Source organism: Eubalaena glacialis, chromosome 3, assembly GCF_028564815.1.
Source record: "Eubalaena glacialis isolate mEubGla1 chromosome 3, mEubGla1.1.hap2.+ XY, whole genome shotgun sequence".
NCBI classification, from domain to species: Eukaryota; Metazoa; Chordata; class Mammalia; order Artiodactyla; family Balaenidae; genus Eubalaena; species Eubalaena glacialis.
In genome coordinates, this window is record NC_083718.1 from 173,223,223 (window position 1) to 173,245,462 (window position 22,240).

Genomic DNA, 22,240 nt, shown 5'->3' on the forward strand with positions numbered 1-22,240 from the left:
ACTTAAACTGTTTGTATCCTTTGATGGATGTGCATGTTAGTCATCATTTGCCGCGTAACAGATGAGCAGTAAATGTTGAACTGGTTGGGTTTATTTCTTTTATTTTTTATTTTTAAAATTTATTTTTATTTTATTCATTTATTTTTGGCTGTGTTGGGCCTTCGTTGTTGCACACAGGTTTTCACTAGTTGCGGCGAGCGGGGGCTACCCTTCATTGTGGTGTGTGGGCTTTTCATTGCAGTGGCTTCTCTTGTTGCGGAGCACGGGCTCTAGGCTCATGGGCTTCGGTAGTTGCAGCACACGGGCTCAGTAGTTGTGGCTCATGGGCTTAGTTGCTCCGTGGCATGTGGGATCTTCCTGGACCAGGGCTTGAACCTGTGTCCCCTGCATTGGCAGACAGATTCTTAACCACTGCACCACCAAGGAAGCCCTGGTTGGGTTTATATTGTAGACATTAAGCTTTATCTGTCATAATTATTTCAGGCATTGCTTCCATTTGTTATATCCTTTTAATCTTGGATTTGTTATTTTTTCACTGCATGAAAGTATGTTTTACATAACCAGATCTGTCAATTTGTTGCTTGTGCTTTCCTTCGTTGCCCAAAATTTTATCTCTTTCCCACAGATGCAATAAATATGCTCTTCTGTTTTCTCCAAAATTATTTGAAAGCTTATTGGTTTTTCATATATTTAGAATTACTCATAGTGTATGGTGTGGATATGTTTTTCTCCACATTGATATTCAGTTTTTCTGACAATTTTTTAAAAATTTTATTTATTTTTGGCTGCATTGGGTCTTCATTGCTGTGCGCGGGCTTTCTCTAGTTGCGGCGAGTGGGGGCTACTCTTTGTTGCAGTGCGTGGGCTTCTCATTGCAGTGGCTTCTTTTGTTGCAGAGCACAGGCTCTAGGCGCACGGGCTTCAGTAGTTGCGGCGTGTGGGCTCTAGGGCTTGCAGGCTTCAGTAGTTGTGGCGCATGGGCTCAGTAGTCGTGGCACATGGGTTTAGTTGCTTCGCGGCATGTGGGATCTTCCCGGACCAGGGATCCAACCTGTGTCCCCTGCATTGGCAGGCGGATTCTTAACCACTGCGCCACCAGGGAAGTCCCCTGACAATATTTTTTTAAATAATGATTTTCTCTACTTATGAACACTTTTTGGATTTGGTCATTATTTTGGTCTTTCTAGTCTCAGGGGTCTTCTTGTAGTTTTTTTTTTTTTATTGTGGTAAGTATACATAACAAAATTAACAGTTTTAACCATTTTTTGGTATACCATTCAGTAGCATTAAGTACATTCACAATGTTGCACAGCCATCAGCACTCTCCTCTATTGTCTTTATTTGATATATTCCTACTTTAGTCTGAAAACATGATTGCTGTTATTCTCAGGCAGATTGTTTAAATCTCTGAATCCCATTTGCCCTGTCCATAGTATGAGGATGGTACCAGTTGTGTTTTAAAATGGTTGTGGAGATAAAATTAAGTAAGGCAACGAATGTAAAAATACTTGGTGGATTTTATATGCTCAGTAAATGATAGGTCTCTTATCCTCCCCACTGTAATTGATTTTAAAGACTGGTGTAGGGCAGATCTTCCTTAATTGCCTCTGTTATTCTCCTCCAAGATGTTCATTATTATTTTTGCCTAATTTTCAGTAAGAAATTTGTAGGCATTGGAATAAACCTTTGTTTACTTCTTGTTTGAAACCTACTGTAAGTGTTCTATAGATTGTGAAGCCCAAATTCATATTTAGTATCATCCCCACTGAGACTACTAAGTACTGTTCTGCAAGAGACCATAGAAATGTTTTCTTATGTTTTTGAAACCATTTTCCTGACATCTTTTCCGATTATGCTTTATGAGGCCTCCTACTTTATAAAATAGAATTTATTTTGAAGAGATATCTTTAGGCTTTATGTTTGGTACTTTGGGTGTTAGGACACTTGTTTCTGAATTAATTAATAGATCCTCTTTAGAAGAGATCAGTTATTGTTGAATAATAATACTTGAAGTAGTTTTCTTCAGGCCACCTAGAAGAGGGTATTTTGCTCTTTGTTTTTATTCTTCAAGACATACATATAATTATATTTGAGGACACCATGGTAAACATTTGCTAATTGCCTAGTTCTTTTATATCCCAAAGTAATCCACATATTAATAAAAATCATAAGTGATGATATACCACTTTTTTGATACCTTCTTCAGGCTACTTTTGTTTATAACTATTGTTGAGATATATTTAATTTTGGGAAACATGCTGTTCATTTTCCCCAGGGAAACTTCTGTAGCCTTTTCTGTGGTGTGCTCTAAAAATATATATAAGGCTTTGGAAGGGGTAGTAAATAGACTTCTAAAATATAGTGTAGTCAATGGTCAAATTTATGAGTTACCTGTTTTCTACTTACAGCTGTATAAAAGATATTCAGTTAACCCCTGAATATCTCTGTGCACACTTTGCCATATGCAAATTCCCCTTCTAGGACCTATAATGAGACTGTTCTGCTCTATTTTGACACTTCTCGTGATGTTGTAATTAAGAGTGATGAATACTTTGTTTTCACTGAAAACAATTTGACCTTTATTCCGTGTTTTAAAATATAAATATGTATATACACAGTATATATGTATTTCCCCTTCCTATACTTAAGAGCTATAATAACATATTGAAGTAATCTAAGTTCTTGCTTGTGGCCATTTATAATTACAGGGTAAATAGTATGTTGAAGTTGGTACAAAACAGAAATTTTGAGGTAGGAATCTAATGAGAATTTTGAAATAAAATATTTGTTGCTAGTTATTTCCCTTCTAATTTTTAAGTATTAAAAATAAAAATTATGACTGTCATATTACAAAAGAATCCTGCTTTATGAGCGTGTGCAATCACAATGTTTAAAATTATGTGACCTTTTCAAACAAATCAAAATTCCTATTTTTTCATTGTTAGTATTTGCAGGTAGGGAAATGTGAAGTCTTAGGAAATACTATTTCTGTTCTCAGTTACAGGTTTTCCCAGATTTCTGCCCGTGAAGGCACGTGGATACTGATAAACTCTCTCCAAAAAAGGTGGTAAAACAGTTGTATTTAGAAGCCAACAGTAAGAATTGAAACTAGAAAATTATGAAAAAACATTACTATCCAAATGCCTTGAAGGTGCTTAAAACAAAAAAGTTAACTCAGAGTATGTTATGTTATTTCATTGGCTGCTTGACTAAGTTAAAATTATATTCATTTACACTACATTAAGTATCCACTTTCCACTTCGGTGTCAAGCCATTATATTATTGGATATTTCAAAAGATGAATCTCATTGAATGTAGAATAATGTCGGGTTATATATATATATTTTTTGAATTTTATTTTATTTTATTTTATTTTATACAGCAGGTTCTTCTTATTAGTTATCTATTTTATACATATTAGTGTATATATGTCAATCCCAATCTCCTAATTCATCCCACCACCACTGCCCCCCTCACCCCACCCCGCTTTCCCCCTTGGTGTCCATACGTTTGTTCTCTACATCTGTGTCTCTATTTCTGCCTTGCAAACCGGTTCATCTGTACCATTTTTCTAGATTCTACATATATGCGTTAAGATATGATATTTGTTTTTCTCTTTCTGACTTACTTCACTCTGTATGACAGTCTCTAGATCCATCCACGTCTTTACAAATGACCCAATTTCGTTCCTTTTTATGTCTGAGTAATGTTCCATTGTATATATGTACCACATCTTCTTTATCTATTCATCTGTCGATGGACACTTAGGTTGCTTCCATGTCCTGACTATTGTAAATAGTGCTGCAATGAACATTGTGGTGCATAACTCTCTTTGAATTATGGTTTTCTCTGGGTATGTGCCCAGTAGTGGGATTGCTGGGTCATATGGTAATCCTATTTTTAGTTTTTGAAGGAACCTCCATACTGTTCTCCATAGTGGCTGTATCAATTTACATTCCCACCACCAGTGCAAGAGGGTTCCCTTTTCTCCACACCCTCTCCAGCATTTATTGTTTGTAGATTTTTTGATGATGGCCATTCTGACTGGTGTGGGGTGATACCTCATTGTAGTTTTGATTTGTATTTCTCTAATAATTAGTGATGTTGAGCAGCTTTTCGTGTGCCTTTTGGCCATCTGTATGTCTTCTTTGGAGAAATGTCTATGTAGGTCTTCTGCCCATTTTTGGATTGGGTTGTTTGTTTTTTTAATATTGAGCTGCAGGAGCTGTTTATATATTTTGGAGATTAATCCTTTGTCCGTTGATTCATTTGCAAATATTTTCTCCCATTCTGAGGGTTGTCTTTTCATCCTGTTTATAGTTTCTGTTGCTGTGCAAAAGCTTTTAAATTTCATTAGGTCCCATTTGTTTATTTTTGTTTTTATTTCCGTTACTCTAGGAGGTGGATCAAAAAAGATCTTGCTGTGATTTATGTCAAAGAGTGTTCTTCCTATGTTTTCCTCTAAGAGTTTTATAGTGTCCGGTCTTACATTTAGGTCTCGAATCCATTTTGAGTTTATTTTTGTGTATGGTGTGAGGGAGTGTTCTAATTTCATTCTTTTACATGTAGCTGTCCCAGTGGTTTTCCCAGCACCACTTATTGAAGAGACTGTCTTTTCTCCATTGTATATCCTTGCCTCCTTTGTCATAGATTAGTTGACCATAGGTGTGTGGTTTATCTCTGGGCTTTCTATCCTGTTCCATTGATCTATGTTTCTGTTTTTGTGCCAGTACTATGTTGTCTTGATTACTGTAGCTTTGTGGTATAGTCTGAAGTCAGGGAGTCTGATTCCTCCAGCTCCGTTTTTTTCGCTCAAGACTGCTTGGGTTATTTGGGGTCTTTTGTGTCTCCATACAAGTTTTAAGATTTTTTCTAGTTCTGTAAAAAATGCCATTGGTAGTTTGATAGGGATTGCATTGAATCTGTAGATTGCTTTGGGTAATACAGTCATTTTCACAATATTGATTCTTCCAATCCAAGAACACGGTATATCTCTCCTTCTTGTTTCTGTCATCCTTGATTTCTTTCATCAGTGTCTTATAGTTTTCTGAGTACAGGTCTTTTACCTCCTTAGGTAGGTTTATTCCTAGGTATTTTATTCTTTTTGTTGCAGTGGTGAATGGGATTGTTACCTTGATTTCTCTTTCTGATCTTTCATTGTTAGTGTATAGGAATGCAAGAGATTTCTGTGCATTAATTTTGTATCCTGCTACTTTACCAAATTCATTGACGAGCTCTAGTAGTTTTCTGGTGGCATCTTTAGGATTCTCTATGTATAGTATCATGTCATCTGCAAACAGTGACAGTTTTACTACTTCTTTTCCAATTTCTATTCCTTTTATTTCTTTTTCTTCTCTGAGGGCCATGGCTAGGACTTCCAAAGCTATGTTGAATAATAGTGGTGAGAGTGGACATCCTTGTCTTGTTCCTGATCTTAGAGGAAATGCTTTCAGTTTTTCACCATTGAGAATGATGTTTGCTGCAGGTTTGTCGTGTATGGCCTTTATTATGTTGAGGTAGGTTCCCTCTGTGCCCACTTTCTGGAGAGTTTTTATCATAAATGGGTGTTGAATTTTGTCAAAAGCTTTTTCTGCATCTGTTGAGATGATCATATGGTTTTTATTCCTTAATTTGTTAATATGGTGTATCACATTGATTTGCGTATATTGAAGGATCCTTGTATCCCTGGGATAAATCCCACCTGATCATGGTGTATGATCCTTTTACTGTGTTCTTGGACTGTTTGCTACTATTTTGTTGAGGATTTTTGCATCTATATTCATCAGTGATACTGGTCTGTAATTTTCTTTTTTTATAGTATCTTTGTCTGGTTTTGGTATCAGGATGATGTATTGGCCTCATAGAATGAGTTTGGGAGTGTTCCTTCCTCTGCAGTTTTTTGGAAGAGTTTGAGAAAGTTCGGTGCTAGCTCATCTCTAAATGTTTGATAGTATTCATCTGTGAAGCCCTCTGGTCCTGGACATTTGTTTGTTGGAAGATTTTTAATCACAGTTTCAATTTCATTACTTGTGATTGGTCTGTTCATATTTTCTATTTCTTCCTGGTTCAGTCTTGGAAGGTTATACCTTTCTAAGAATTTGTCCATTTCTTCCAGGTTGTCCATTGTATTGGCATAGAGTTGCTTGTAGTAGTCTCTTAGGATGCTTTGTATTTCTGCGGTGTCTGTTGTAACTTCTCCTTTTTCATTTCTAATTTTATTGATTTGAGTCCTCTCCCTCTTTCTTGATGAGTCTGGCTAATGGTTTATCAATTTTGTGTATCTTCTCAAAGAACCAGCTTTTAGTTTTATTGATTTTTGCTATTGTTTTCTTTGTTTCTATTTTATTTATTTCTGCTCTGATCTTTATGATTTCTTTCCTTCTGCTAACTTTGGGTTTTGTTTGTTCTTCTTTCTCTAGTTCCATTAGGTGTAAAGTTAGATTGTTTGTTTGAGATTTTTCTTGTTTCTTGAGGTAGGCTTGTATTGCTATAAACTTCCCTCTTAGAACTGCTTTTGCTGCATCCCATTGGTTTTGGATCATCGTGTTTTCATTGTCATTTGTCTCTAGATATTTTTTTATTTCCTCTTTGATTTCTTCAGTGATCTCTTGGTTATTTAGTAATGTATCATTTAGCCTCCATGTGTTTGTGTTTTTTACCTTTTTTTCCCTGTAATTGATATCTAATCTCACAGTGTTATGGTCAGAAAGGATTCTTGATATGATTTCAATTTTCTTAAATTTACTGTGGCTTGATTTGTGACCCAAGATGTGATCTACCCTGGAGGATATTCCGTGCGCACTTGAGAAGAAAGTGTAATCTGCTGTTTTTGGATGGAATGTCCTATAAATGTCAATTAAATCTATCTGGTCTATGGTGTCATTTAAAGCTTCTGTTTCCTTATTTATTTTCATTTTGGATGATCTGTCCATTGGTGTAAGTGAGGTGTTAACGTTCCCCACTATTATTGTGTTACTGTCGATTTCCTCTTTTATAGCTGTTAGCAGTTGCCTTATGTATTGAGGTGCTCTGATGTTGGGTGCATATATATTTATAATTGTTATATCTTCTTCCTGGATTGATCCCTTGATCATTATCTAGTGTCCTTCCTTGTCTCTTGTAACATTCTTTATTTTAAAGTCTATTTTATGTGATATGAGTATTGCTACTCCAGCTTTCTTTTGATTTCCATTTGCATGGAATATCTTTTTCCATCCCCTCACTTTCAGTCTGTATGTGTCCCTAGGTCTGAAGTGGGTCTCTTGTAGACAGCGTATATATGGGTCTTGTTTTTGTATCCATTCAGCAAGCCTGTGTCTTTTGGTTGGAGCATTTAATCCATTCACATTTGAGGAAATTATTGATATGTATGTTCCTAGTACCATTTTCTTATTTGTTTTGGGTTTGTTTTTTGTAGGTCCTTTTCTTCTCTTGTGTTTCCCACTTAGAGAAGTTCCTTTAGCATTTGTTGTAGAGCTGGTTTGGTGGTGCTGAATTCTCTTAGCTTTTGCTTGTCTGTAAAGCTTTTGATTTCTCCATCGAATTTGAATGAGATCCTTGCTGGGTAGAGTAATCTTGGTTGTAGGTTCTTCCCTTTCATCACTTTAATATGTCATGCCACTCCCTTCTGGCTTGTAGAGTTTCCTCTGAGAAATCAGCTGATAACCTTATGGGAGTTCCCTTGCATGTTATTTGTCATTTTTCCCTTATTGCTTTCAATAATTTTTCTTTGTCTTTAATTTTTGCCAATTTGATTACTATGTGTCTCGGCGTGTTTCTCCTTGGGTTTATCCTGCGTGGGACTCTCTGTGCTTCCTGGACTTGGGTGGCTATTTCCTTTCCCATGTTAGGGAAGTTTTCGACTATAATCTCTTCAGATATTTTCTCGGGTACTTTCTCCCTCTCTTCTCCTTCTGGGACCCCTATAATGCAAATGTTGTTGCGTTTAATATTGTCCCAGAGGTCTCTTAGGCTGTCTTCATTTCTTTTCATTCTTTTTTCTTTATTCTGTTCCACAGCAGTGAATTCCACCATTCTGTCTTCCAGGTCACTTATCCGTTCTTCTGCCTCAATTATTCTGCTATTGATTCCTTCTAGTGTATTTTTCATTTCAATTATTGTATTGTTCATCTCTGTTTGTTAATTCTTCTAGGTCTTTGTTAAACATTTCTTGCATCTTCTCGATCTTTGCCTCCATTCTTTTCCCGAGGTCCTGGATCATCTTCACTATCATTATTCTGAATTCTTTTTCTGGAAGGTTGCCTATCTCCACTTCATTTAGTTGTTTTTCTGGGGTTTTATCTTGTCCCTTCATCTGGTACATGGTCCTCTGCCTTTTCATCTTGTCTATCTTTCTGTGAGTGTAGTTTTCGTTCCACAGGCTGCAGGATTGTAGTTCTTCTTGCTTCTGCTGTCTGCTCTCTGGTGGATGAGGCTATCTAAGAGGCTTTTGCAAGTTTCCTGATTTGAGAGACTGGTGATGGGTAGAGCTGGGTGTTGCTATGGTGGGCAGAGCTCAGTAAAACTTTAATCTGCTTGTTTGCTGATGGGTTGGGCTGAGTTCCCTCCCTGTTGGTTGTTTGGCCTGAGCCGACCCAGCACTGGAGCCTATAGGCCCTTTGCTGGGGCTAATGGCGGACTCCGGGAGGGCTCACACCAAGGAGTACTTCCCAGAACTTCTGCTGCCAGTTTCCTTGTCCCCGCGGTGAGCCACAGCCACCCCCCGCCTCTGCAGGAGACCCTACAACACTAGCAGGTAGGTCTGGTTCAGTCTCCTATGGGGTCACTGCTCCTTCCCCTGGGTCCTGATGCGCACACTACTTTGTGTGTGCCCTCCAAGAGTGGAGTCTCTGTTTCTCCCAGTCCTGTCGAAATTTTGCAATGAAATCCCACTAGCCTTCAAAGTCTGATTCTGTGGGAATTCCTCCTCCTGGTGCCAGACCCTCAGGTTGGGAAGCCTGACGTGGGGCTCAGAACCTTCACTCCAGTGGGTGGACTTCTGTGGTATAAGTGTCCTCCAGTCTGTGAGTCACCCACCCAGCAGTTATGGGATTTGATTTTATTGTGATTGCGCCCCTCCTGAGGTCTCATTACGGCTTCTCCTTTATCTTTGGATGTGGGGTATCTTTTTTGGTGAGTTCCAGTGTCTTCCTGTTGATGATTGTTCAGCAGTTAGTTGTGATTGTGGTGCTCTCGCAAGAGGGAGTACGCGCATGTCCTTCTATTCCACCATCTTGAGCCAATCTCAATGTCAGGTTATATTAATGGTAAGAAAATACCAAATTACACAATTAAACTCTAGAACCAGTACCCGGAAGTGAGAAAACTAAGGTTTGTATGGTAATTCTGTACTTTTTTTTATTATCCAGTACTGGAGCACCTTGTCTGTGTTATACAACACTTTCATCTGGTGGTTAGTAAATGTGACTTTCGATTGTAAGCATGTGCCACTTGTAGAAAATGGTGTAAGATCTTAATATTAAAAGTTTTATTATCACATTGATAAATGCTAGAAGCATGATAAATACTTGCGTTCTTTTATCTAGTATATTTCAGGTGTTTGACATTACAAGATATTGGAAGGAAGGAAGAATACTATATTGATGGAAAGTAGTATTTTAGATGCATGTTGTGATGGAATTACATAATTTATAGTCATTATTAATATATTTTATATACAAGTGTACCACAATGTATGTTTACAAACTTCACATATATCACATGTTGCCAGTAGATCCCAGAAATTCTGTAATAAGTCATGTTCATCCTTTGTAGGTTGCTTTTTTTGTTTTAAAATTATCAAAATTATTGGTGTTCATTGATTAATTACTTGATTTTTTTTTAAGGTTTTTTTTTCCAAATGTAGAAATTATCTATGACCCTTTTATTTCCCTAAATTGAAAAATGAAGAAGATAAAGGTGATTTTTAAGATGGAAGCAACAAAAGGTGCTTATTTTCAAAGAAGAAGAAATAGGAGAGGTAGAAAGGAATGTCTTCCAATCTTTTCCCTTAAAGAAGGTTTTCTTTCAACGTATAGAATTTATCTCAAGAAAAATAGAAAGCTGTTCCCTTTCTGTTATAAAATCACTTTAATATTACCATATTCCTAAAAAACAAAATTCAAGATTTTAACATTTTGATTTATATGGCTTGAGAATTTATTTCCCCACTATTAAGAGTAGTGTTTCTTACCTTTTAAAACCCATGACCCCTTTTGATCTATAAAAAAAATCTATGTTCTCCTTTAACATTGTTCATATTTTTAAAATAAATTCATTTCTGTGTTTAAAACAAAAATTAAATTAAAGGACATGTTATTGAGTACCTTTTTTTTCTTTTTTTTTTTAACACAATTTTTCTTACCTTCCTCTTGTTTAGGGGTAGATTTATAACCCTTCCTCCATGAGAAAGAATATCCCTTCCTTCTCCTTCGCTGAGAATCTACTAATTAGAGATTGCAGTCATTACAGTTATGGCTTTCAATTGAGTAAAACATGGGATATTATCACTTTTTGTTTAGATGAGATCTGGTCACACAAAAATTTAACAAATGAGGTATTAAAGGCATTACATTTCTCTAATGATTTGACCCTAGTTTGCTCTTATTTTTGGGATGAAATCACATATGTATTAAATACATTATGTACATTGACACTGTTAAAAATCCCATAAAGACAAGACATTTCATCTTAAAAGTAAAACAGATATAAGCTGGTAAAACATAAAAACAGTTCATCTTTCACAATTGTGAATCAGTTTCACGTCACATTGGTTGTGCTCTTCTGAGTAGAGCAAAACAAATGCAGGGAAGATAGCTCCTGTGAGCTTTAGTTATTGCCTGCTGTAATTCTGCAGCACTAGTTATCTACGTCATGTAGTATGAAAACTTAGCTTTTGAGGCTCTGTGTATGAGTTACACGTGAGTGCATTGAGCATCAAGTTCTTCTGACCTTTAAACTTTTTTTTCTTTTGACATTCTAGATCAGGGCAGGGAGGAAAGCTGTCAGAGTTGGACAGTTTTGCGTCTGATTGTGTCCCTTACACGTGTTTTCTCTCCTTTTCCCATTCTAGAGTGTGACTCTAAAATAAAGTGTGTTGTATTACACCAGAATAGAGCAGTATTACTGGAGTGGTAGTAAATTGGTACAAGTGAAGTTTTTCATTTCCCTTTTTATTCATTACTTCTGCAGTAAGATTGTATACTTGCTTTAGCTTTGTCTGTTAAGTTGGTTACAGTGGTTGGTAAAATAAGTGAAAACAGGTGTGACCTTAATTAAAGGCATAAACAGTCACATCTGTTTTGGAGAAGTGCTACTTTCATTTTTGTTAAATAGAAATGGAGTTTATAGTTTTTATAATTATTTAGTTTTCTAACATCTTTCTGTCTCACTGGGCAGCAGGGCACAATAAGGTGTTCTTACCAGTAAATGTGGGGCTTAGAGTCCTGTTTTTCTTTTTTAGTTTGAAAACCAGGACAGGAAGAGCAGGGTCTGAGAAGGTAAAGATTTTGCTTAAATAATTGACTAGGCAATACATGTAGCGGAGCTCGTTATTTCAGGATAAATTGGGTCCTAGCTCTACATGATTATTTTCCTTAATTCTAAAATTCAATGTTTCACTTTACTTATTTATTTGCATTATTAAAATAGATCCGGAAGAGTTGAGTTTTCCTTTAAGCTGATTACATATATACAGATAGTTGGTTGCGAAAGTATTTATTTGATATTCCAATTTGCCCTATTTAAAGTGTGTGTGTTAACAGTTATGTAAATGTTCCCCATTAAAGCAGGTTAGATGTTATCATAACTTCTTGACTGGCTAAGCTAGTTTTTATCATTTTTTAATGTAACCCTAATTCTAAAAAAAGTTGTGTTTTAGTTAATTGCACATAGCTGTTATAAAGTGTTTAATGCATTGGGCACTATAGTAACCATGTTTTAAGTACAGCAGAAGTGGCTCCACGTGTTGGCTTTTGCAAGGAATTATAAAAGTCATTGTGTAAACCTATCCTGACTTGGTGCAGCATGTCCATTTTGAAAAGCCACGTGCAGATTTGAGATTTTGAGATTGGAGCTCACGTAGAAGGACTGAGGTAGCAAAATATTTTAAAAATTATTCTCTGATGGCCTCAATGATAATGCTTTAAGAGTACATAAAGCTTTGAATCCCCCCTCTTTTTTAAACAGACTGTGAAGACTGCTGAGAGACGCTTGCAGTCCAGTCACATAAGCGTAGTAAAGAAATATTGGTCCTCATGGAAGAAGAGCAAGATTTACCAGAGCAACCAGTAAGTATTTCCTTTAACAATTTAAAGTTGACTGTAGAAAAGCTAATCTTAAGAGATTTTAAATAGTATTCAGTTGTACTACAGATTCTAAATCAGAAATAAAATTAAGGAAAGGACTCCTTAATACTTTCCTTCTAAGAAAACAATGTTCTGTGTTCCTAAATTCATATTTTGCTAACTTAATGCCAAGGACTTGCTTAGAAAATTCAGCATTACAAAATAAATATTGTCTTTAGAAATGTCATTTAAAAAAAGCAATGGCTACTCTTAACAGTTTTTAGAAAATAAAAGAGGACATCTATTTACCAAACAGTATATACCATTTCTGCCAGAAAATCTATTTTTATCATTACCTAAATTTCCCTGACTTAATTTTTTTAAAAGTAGTAGTAGTAGTTGAAGAAAGTATAATTTGACCACTAGCTAATTCTTAAAAATAGATAAGACCCTTGAGAATAGGTTGAATTCTTAATTTCTTTTAAATATTTAACATAAATAAATAAATAAAATCATTTTAAATGTCCCCAAGTGATACAGATTTATTGCCTTGCCATGGCTTCTTTTTTGTTTTTGTTTTTTCCTAAGTGTTTTTTGACCCTTAGCATTTAGAAAAGGAAGGTAATAGTAATCATTCTCTTAAGATACTTTTGTGTTAAAGAATCTTTTCCTTTTGGCTTGACCTTTTTCTGAAATTAGATAAATACTGATTCAGTTTGCTATTCAATTTGCTCTCCTGAATGAGCCTCTTGCATTTTATATTGAGAGAATATAGAGTGGTACATGTTTACCTCCCTATGAAAATCCAACCTAAAAAACTTTGAATTTTGAAAGCAGATAATAGGGTATGTTTTTCATGTTCTAGATGTATTCTTTACATCAGTGATATATTTTTAATATTTCACTTTATGTTGAGACGTGCATACTGGTGATTCTTTTGCTATTAGTCTTTTAGCCCCTCACTTAAGTATAAAACTAGGAAGACATAAGCAGTTGGTAAAAGGACCTTTTGAAACATTTAAAATGTCATCCCATATCCCTGGTGGAACATTAATAATCAGGGAAATGGTAGGGTTAAAAATCATCCTCAGCGGTGTATCTAAGATATACACTATAAGAACAAATAGGTGAATTAGAGACGCTAAATGTACCAAAGAAGATTCTGTCATTGAGTTTTTAATATAGTAAGACAAAGGTCTAGTCATAGTTTCAAAAGACTTATGTAAGTGTTGACATACTGTTGAAATGAGTATTGTTGTTAGTCACTCCTTACCTATTTAAGGTAATGAGAATTGTGAAGCTGACCTGCTGGTGAGTCATTTTTTCCTCTCTGCTTCATTTGCTTGCTGTTCTGTTCAGTATCTATAATATGATGTGCAAAATCTGATTGTTACTTCAGAGAGAGGTAAGAAATTAAAGTGCTTTAAAAACAAATTTTCTGGGAATTCCCTGGTGGTCCAGTGATTAGGACTCTGTGCTTCCACTGCCAGGGGCCTGGGTTCAATCCCTGGTTGGGAACGGAGATCCCACAAGCCACGTGATGTGGCCAAAAAATTAAAAAAAAAAATTTTTTTTAAATACTAAAAAAAAATTTTGTTTTAAACCCACAAATTTTCTGCTGACTATAAATGGTGATTGTCATGGGGCATCTTTTTTTTTTTTTTTTTTAAATTGATTTGTACCTGGGTCTTAATTTATAAAGGTGATTGAGTGACTACATGAAGAGGTCAGTGCCATTGAAAAAAAATAAGAAAAAAAAAAGTTTGGACTTCCCTGGTGGCACAGTGGTTAAGAATCCACCTGCCAATGCAGGGGACACGGGTTCGAGCCCTGGTCTGGGAAGCTTCCACGTGCCACAGAGCAACTAAGCCCGTGTGCCACAACTACTGAGTCTGTGTGCTACAACTCCTGAAACCTGGGAGCCTAGAGCCTGTGCTCCGCTACAAGAGAAGCCACCACAATAAGAAAACCGCGCACCGCAACGAAGAGTAGCCCCTGCTTTCCGCAACTAGAGAAAGCCCGTGCGCAACAACGAAGATGCAACGCAGCCAAATAAATAAATAAATTTATTATTTTAAAAAGTTTCATGTTACAGTTCTCTTACAGATGAGAGACGTAGCAGACCACACAGGGTCACGGGGGTAAGCACCAGTGTCATTCAGGAGGCAGAGGTGCATAGGGGAATTCTAAGAGAATGCATAGGCTACAGCCTTAATTGAGGTTTCCACAGGCAAGGTGTGAAGCAATGTAACATAGGGTAATTGTTTATTTAGGATTGGCTAGTTTGAATAATTCCAGAGGGTTTTGGGGTATAGAAGCTATCACTAGGTATCTGGCGCTGGGTTGATTTACAGCAGGGGAATATAGTTCAGAGCATGGTTCAGAATATAGGCTCTAGATTGCAGGGGAGATGTAAGCAACTTTGGCTCTTAGTTTGGCCCTGTGATTAGTGGGTGCCGAACAGACAAATATAGAATCTAAGAAAATATAGAGCATTTATTAACTGTTAAAAATAATTAGAATAAGAAGAGTAAATGTCAGATGTTGAGTAAAGCTAATTTTCACAGGCTGTAGTAGAAATCTAAAACTTGAGTGGAAAGAATGGTCCTGTCCCAAGTTGATGATGATAAAGCCATGATTTAAAAAAAAAATTATTTTATTGAGGTATAGTTTATTGAGGTATATACAACATTATGTTAGTTTCTGGTATACAGCAAAGTGATTCAGTTATACGTATATATAATAGTTTGCATCTGCTGATCCCAGACTCCCAATCCATCCCTCCCCAACTCCCCTCGCCCTTGGCAGCCACAAGTCTGTTCTCTATGTCTGAGTCTGTTTCTGTTTCATAGATAAGTTCAGTTGCATCGTGTTTTAGATTCCACGTATAAGTGATATCATATGGCATTTGTCTTTCTTTTCCAACTTACTTCACTTAGTGTGGTATCTCTAGGTCCATCCATGTTGCTGCACATGGCATTATTTCATTCTTTTTTTTATGGCTGAGTAGTATTCCATTATACACACACACACAAACACACACACACCCACACCCCATACCTTCTTTATCCGTTCATCTGTCGATGGACATTTAGGTTGTTTCCATATCTTGAATAAAGCCAAGATTTTTAACCCTGCTGTTTACTTGTGTATAAAGAGAGATGCTGCTGATGAGCATTACTATTGGAGTTATTTTAATCACATTGTCTCTTCCTTATTGAGTTATCCCTTTCTTGTTTCTGTACTACTTGCTAGCTCTATCTCGAGATTGTTCCAGTCATTGTTCACAATACAACATAAATCCTAGCCTCAGGTTCTCTTTCACTTTCCCCTGTTGCCAGTCAGTCCTCAGTCCTCTGCAGTCAGAAATGGTTCTCTCTATGGTCATCACTTACTTTGAAATCACTCCATCTTTTTACCCTAGTCTTCATCTTTCTCAGCTACTCTGAAGCGGCTCATATTATTGTCCGAACTAGAACTCTTTTGTAGAGTGAAAGGGGGCACTAACCAAACTCGGTTTTAGGATAGGAGGTATAAATTAACACTGTTCCTGGCAAACTGGAAGCACTTAAAAAACTCCTTTATAGCTATCAGGGTGCTCTTTGAGCTCAAGTTTTAAAAGAACATATATACATAGGAAAAATTTTTAGAAGAATATACACGAAACTTAATACTGAAATCATGGAGGTTTGGGGGCAGAATAAGGTCTTTTATATTTTATTTTATACATATCTGTATGGTTTGGGTTTCTAAAAATATGAGCATATGTGCCTTTTGTATTTAAATATTAAAAAGAAATTAGTAATACTGTAGACAAAAGAGGTGGTACATGATTACAACCACAGTGTACTCTAGGCTAAAACATGGAAAAGGAGTGAAGCTTGGGAAATATTCTTGATTGAGAGCAATGAAAAGGACCCTAAAATGTGTGGTTTTGGTTTGGAGAATAAAAGGATGGAATAAGTGGCAAAGAGAGAACGACTACACTCAACCCCTAATTTCTTTTTGTCTTATCGATAAAGGAGAGTAATCTTCAAACTATAAAGGATACCATATCAATTAAAAATATTTTATTTCCACATTTATAAGCAGGTACCTAAGTTATTTCAAATGAGTTCTAATTCTCTAGACTCCCCCCAGTAAAAAGACTGGGTTTGGTGCTCCTTCTTTGTGTTCCATAGAACCTTGAACTTCTATCAGAATCATTATTTCACTGTTTTATTTATTACTTTTTTAAAATTTTATTTATTTTTGGCTGCGTTTGGTCTTCGTTGCTGCGTGTGGGCTTTCTCTAGTTGTGGCGAGCAGGGGCTACTCTTCCTTGCGTGCAGTGGCTGCTCTTGTTGTGGAGCACGGGCTCTAGGCGCACGGGCTTCAGTAGTTGCGGCACGCGGGCTCAGTAGTTGTGGCTCACGGGCTTAGTTGCTCCACAGCATGTGGGATCTTCCTGGACCAGGGCTTGAACCCGTGTCCCCTGCATTGGTAGGCGGATTCTTAACCACTGTGCCACCAGGGAAGTCCCTGTTTTACTGTTTTAGAAATTATCTATTTCTTTTCAACCAGACTGTAACTTCCTTGAGGTCACGGACTGTATTTTGTTTATCGTTATATTCCCTTTCAGGAGGGCTTGGTAGAGAACAGTCAGTTGAATGAATGATAGCATGAATATGAACTAGAATTCTCACTATAGGCATTTAACGTTGGAGAATGAATCTGCAGTGTATTTTTCTCTCACATTAGTCTCATGTGGATTGACAGCTTTCCTGGGCCAGTCTTCCATGAAGGCTTCTTTCATCTTGTGATGCTATTATCTTCAACTGTAACCTCCATGGTTGCCAAAGAAATGGAAGAGAGGATTGAAGAATCACATGAGATGTTTTTAAGGGGTAGTTGTAGAAGTGGCTTACATGGATAGCTCCAACCTGACAGTAAGGGGGTCTGGAAAATGCCATCAATCTGTGTCTTAGTCTATTCTGGCTACTGTAACAAAATGCTATAGAATTGGTGGTTCATATAGAAATTGATTTCTCACGGTTCTGGGGGCTGGGAAGTCCAAAATCAAGGCGCCAGCAGATTTGGTGTATGGTAAGGACCTGCTACCTGGTTCATAGACTGCCATCTTTTTCCTGTGACCTCACATGGTGGAAAGGGAAAAGGAGGTCTCTTTTTTTTTTTTAATTTTTTTTTTTATATGGATTACTGTTAGGAGACCATAGACTGTTTTAAATTCATTTCTTTGATTGCAAAGAAGGTCTTTGGGTGAGCTAAGCGTAGATTCATCACCACTATTGGAAAATTACGTTATTATCTGACCTTATGTAAATACTGTCATCTTCAGGTGGGAGGGACAGCACATTTATATTATAGCAAGAGCCTGTATTTTGTCATTTGTGAAATTATGGCAGTAGATAAGCTAGAAAATTGAATTTTTCTTATCTTTAGCCTTGCAGTTTCCAGTCAAAACGTGTTTTCCAGCGTTATTCCATCAACGCATTTTTCTCCTATGCCTTTCAGTGAGGTTATGTCATACATTTGTAATACAATTAAATTCTCTTGTCACAGTATGTATACCATCCTGGAATTCCTTGACCTCCTGGTTGGTTTTGGTATCTTTTATCATACAGAAGTTTTGAATTTTTGTAAAATCAGTCTATTTTCTCCTTTATGGCTTTTGAATTTAATATCATGCTTAGTAAGGGTTTATCTACCTCAAAGTTCTTTGTTTTTTGTTTTTTTCTTTTTTCTTCATATGCTTCTGTAATTTTGTTTCTAAATTTAGAGGGTTTTAAAAAAAATTATTTTATTTATTTATTTTTAGCTGTGTTGGGTCTTCGTTGGTGTGCTCAGGCTTTCTCTAGTTGCAGAGAGCGGGGGCTACTCTTCGTTGCGGTGCGCAGGCTTCTTGTTGTGGTGGCTTCTCTTGTTGTGGAGCACGGGCTCTAGGCACGTGGGCTTCAGTAGTTGTGGTGCACAGACCTCAGTAGTTGTGGCTCGCGGGCTCAGTAGTTGTGGCTCACAGGCTTAGTTGCTCTGCAGCATGTGGGATCTTCCCGGACCAGAGCTCAAACCCGTGTCCCCTGCATTGGCAGGTGGATTCTTAACCACTGCGCCACCAGGGAAGTCCCTACAGGGTTCTTTTTTAATGCCCCTTTTTTCTTTATCTTTATGGTACCTATGAAAATTAAGGCAGCATTATATAATGAGTTGATATGCCATAAGCAAATAACCAAGAGTATTTGGTTTTATTTATTTTGTCATGTTTTCTCATGAGGAGCGGCTGTCCATTAGAAATTGTATGGGCCTTGTATTTAACTTGTATTTATTATTTACGTTGTCTGAATTGTTAAATTTAATCATATTAAATAGCTATATTCCCACCGGATATGTTTATTTAAAATTGTTTAGCAAAGTTTCTGCCTCTGTGAGTTCTTACTCTTTGTAGTGGTTGGCAGTACTCTTTGTCAGCTTGAAATACTTTAAGTTTTCATAATTTGTATGGCTAAGCACACTAAGCATACTTCTACTATAACTAGTAATTCTAATCAGAAAACTCTAAAATCAAATTCTTTGTCATATAAAAAAACAGGGAAAACTTAGTAGTGTTGACCATTGATCTTTCATTTATGGATTCTTAAACTGTTTCAATGAAAATGCTTTTACCTTAGAAGGAATTAGAGAAGGTGAAAATATGGGGAAAAGACAGAATAGTGTGAAGAATATTTTTTAGATTACTGGTAACCTGATTAGAATTTATTTTTATTTTTGGCATGTAAGTAATTTGAATATAAAGATATTTCTGTTAAATAAATGATTAGATGATAGTGAGATTGCCATACTTACTGTGTGAGAATAAAACTGTGTGTCTGGTAAAATTTTAAACTAACCAGTTTGTATCCAAGTTTGGATACCTTATCCTGGTAAACATTCTGTGTTGAGTAAAAATCCTGGTAAACCTTTTATTTTACCTTGAATCTGACAAACACTTTTTTCATTTAAAAAAAGAGAGAGCCTCATGTGAAAAACAAGTACATCTCTAACTCTAAAATATAATAGGGATTAATAAAATAAATCTAAGGGAAACAAAAGGAAACAGTTACCCTGTAATTTATTAGTTAATATTAGGCTGCCACTTGAGTAGCTAGATGATTTTAAAAACAGATCAAGACATTGATGCTTTTGTATAATTTTTTTACAGGTGAAAAAAGCCAAGATGCAGGAATCAGGAGAGCAAACTTTAAGGTATACAGAGTTGAATTTCTTTTTAATGACCTACTTATAATTGTTTTTACATGCTGATTAGTATATGGGTGTGATTTGGGTTGACTACCCTGTTTTTGGTTTTTAGCATCAGTCTACGTTTTGAAATTATTTGGTTTAAGGTGAAAATTTTCCTCTAAAAGTTTGTCCTTGAAACACATAGGTGGTGATTTTTTTCATTTATTCATTATTTATTCAACAATATATACCAATCTCATGGTATCTCTCAGATCCTGTGATATGTGGAAGAGACACAATGGTGAATATTCTTCAGTCAGATGTACAGTATACATAATAGGGAAGACAGAAATAAGGAAAATCCAAGGGGTTAATCATTAATTACCAAATGGATATGGGACACCTTAGTCATTAGCTTGGCTCCCCTTGTAGAAAAGAGGCAGCTTCTTTGCATGTCATGTTCTGGCTTTCACAACACCATGATTTTAAGTTGTCCACAGTTCTTACCTTCTGTTGTTCGTCTACCAACCATATGAACTGGTAACTGCATCACCTCTTAACATCTTAATTTTAAGAATCCTACTCTTATACCACCACACACACTATCATTCCAGCTTATTTATTCTATTGTCACACTAGCCCTGTGTGTTATACACTTCCAATTAAATGATCTGTCATATTTTCACTATCAAGCATTGACCCTTCCCCAAAAAAAGACTTCAATAACTCTCCATTTTCCCCTTTTCCCAGCTCCTGGCAATCGTCATTCTGCTTTTTGTCTCTGTGATTTTGAGTACTCTAAGTACCTCTTATTAGTGCAATCATGAGTTATTTGTCTTTCTGTGACTTGCTTATTTCATTTAGTGTAATGTCTTCATGGTTTATCCATGTTGTAGCATGTGTGAGAATTTCCTTCCTTTTTAAGGCTGAATAATACTTCACTGTATTCCACACTTTGTTTATCCATTCTTTGGTTGGTTGTGTTAATTATTGACAGGAGTTCTATTGAATGAGAATGAAATATTTGTGGTGCTTACTTTTGGAGTTTGGGTGTTTTTGCTCTTTTTTGGAGGAGGGAAATTTTATTTTGGAGCATTTTTTTTAATATCATACACACATTGTTAAGTAGAATTTATGTTTATATAACTGAAAATAATTATATTTTGAGACAGTAATAATTTTTCTAGATACAATAACTTTAAATATTTAACAAAGTGCTGGAGTTAATTCACTGTCTTGGTGCCGTTGTTTCTATTTAATCTCTAGATACTCAGTTGAATAAGTAGGGGATTTTGCTATAAGATTACAGGACCATAGGATTTTAGGAACTGGTCCATTGTATGCCAGACCATACAAATATACCTTCTCAGATACAGGATCTAGAAATAGTCTTTCAACAGTGGGTATAACAGTGAACCCCAGACTTATTCAGGTACACATAGAAGACCAGTCATTGTAGTCAGAAATGTGAAGTTCTTGTCTGGGTTTATACCTTTCTCCTTGGAATCCTATTTAATTAAGCATAAGATGGGGCTCAAAAGTCTGTATTTTCACCATTCAGGTAATTATAAGAAATAAGCCATTTTGGGAAACAATGATGTAACTATTCAGTATGATTTCTTACCCTTACCCTCAATTCCCATAGTAATATCTTGGTTAGTATATTAAGCGCTATTCCAGAAATACAGACAGTTGAGTAAATAGATTAAAATAAACTTCATCTGGGGATTTACCTTTAAAAATTAATTACATCTTAGGGAAAATTGTTTGAACCTTGAGAATATACCCGGGAAAAAAAACCTTTATTGATATTATGCTTGAATATTAGAGGTCCATTCAGAAAAGATAATGAGAGCTTTAAGAATTTTGGTGCTGTGTATTTTTTTTTGTAAGTAACATTTCTTTTTAAAATTTTTTTCTTTTTAAAACTACTCTTTCCAGATATGTGTAGTGTCTGGGACAGTGAACTCCACGTCTCCCTGGAGTGTAAAACAGCAAAGCAGATTTCTTGCTAGGGAACATGAATGTGGGAAGAATACCTGGGCTGGGGAGAAGTTATATTGTAATAATACTAGCTACAGTTATATTGTACTTACTCTGTTCTAGTCTCTGTTCTAAGTACTTTTCATATATTAACTCATTAATTTCTATAACAACCCTAAAAGGTAGCTTCTATAATTATCCCTCATTGACAGTTGAAAAACTGGAGCACAAACAAATTCAGTGACTTGCTTAAAGTCATAAAGCTAGTTTTGGCAAAGTGGAATATGAACTCAAGCAATCTGGTTCTAGAATCCACACTCTTAAGCACTGTGCTATACTGGTAGTTGAGGGAATATGTGGAGAGTGGAAAGTAAGATAGAAGGAAGAGGGAGGACATTGTGAGGGATGAAAGTATAATCTCCAATTCAGAATTTCAGTGAGTATCTTCCCAACATTAAAGTGTCTAACATAATGACTTGTCCTCCCAGTTTACATGACTTATCTTTTACAATTTCTCTTAATTTGTCTTACAAGTTTTTTTAAAAAGATGTTGCTAAGTTTTGGGAATGATAACAAATAAAAATTTATTTTTAATTGGGGGAAAGGAAATACAGTGGAATGCACCATTTTAAGGTTCAGAACCCCTTCTTGGAAGCAAGCGTGTATGATTTGAAAAAACTTGTCAAGTGATTATGAGGACCATTGTCTGAAATCAGGCATCTTCCTACTTCCCTTTGGTACTTTGGAAATAAAGTGAC

General features: G+C 36.1%; 1 protein-coding gene across 8 annotated transcripts in view; it reads left to right on the forward strand.

Annotated features, from left to right (window-relative positions):
• Positions 1–22,240, forward strand: part of EYA3 (EYA transcriptional coactivator and phosphatase 3) — a 96,325-nt gene that overhangs the window by 24,118 nt on the left and 49,967 nt on the right. For 6 of the 8 annotated variants that reach the window (XM_061184652.1, XM_061184651.1, XM_061184657.1 and 3 more), the window contains 2 exons: positions 12,187–12,287; positions 19,480–19,523. In XM_061184652.1, the coding sequence (XP_061040635.1) occupies positions 12,255–12,287; positions 19,480–19,523 (77 nt within the window). In that variant the 5' untranslated portion in view covers positions 12,187–12,254. Of the gene's footprint in view, positions 1–8,673; positions 8,756–12,186; positions 12,288–19,479; positions 19,524–22,240 lie in introns of those variants that run through there. The other 2 variants (XM_061184653.1, XM_061184656.1) reach the window with 2 other exon arrangements.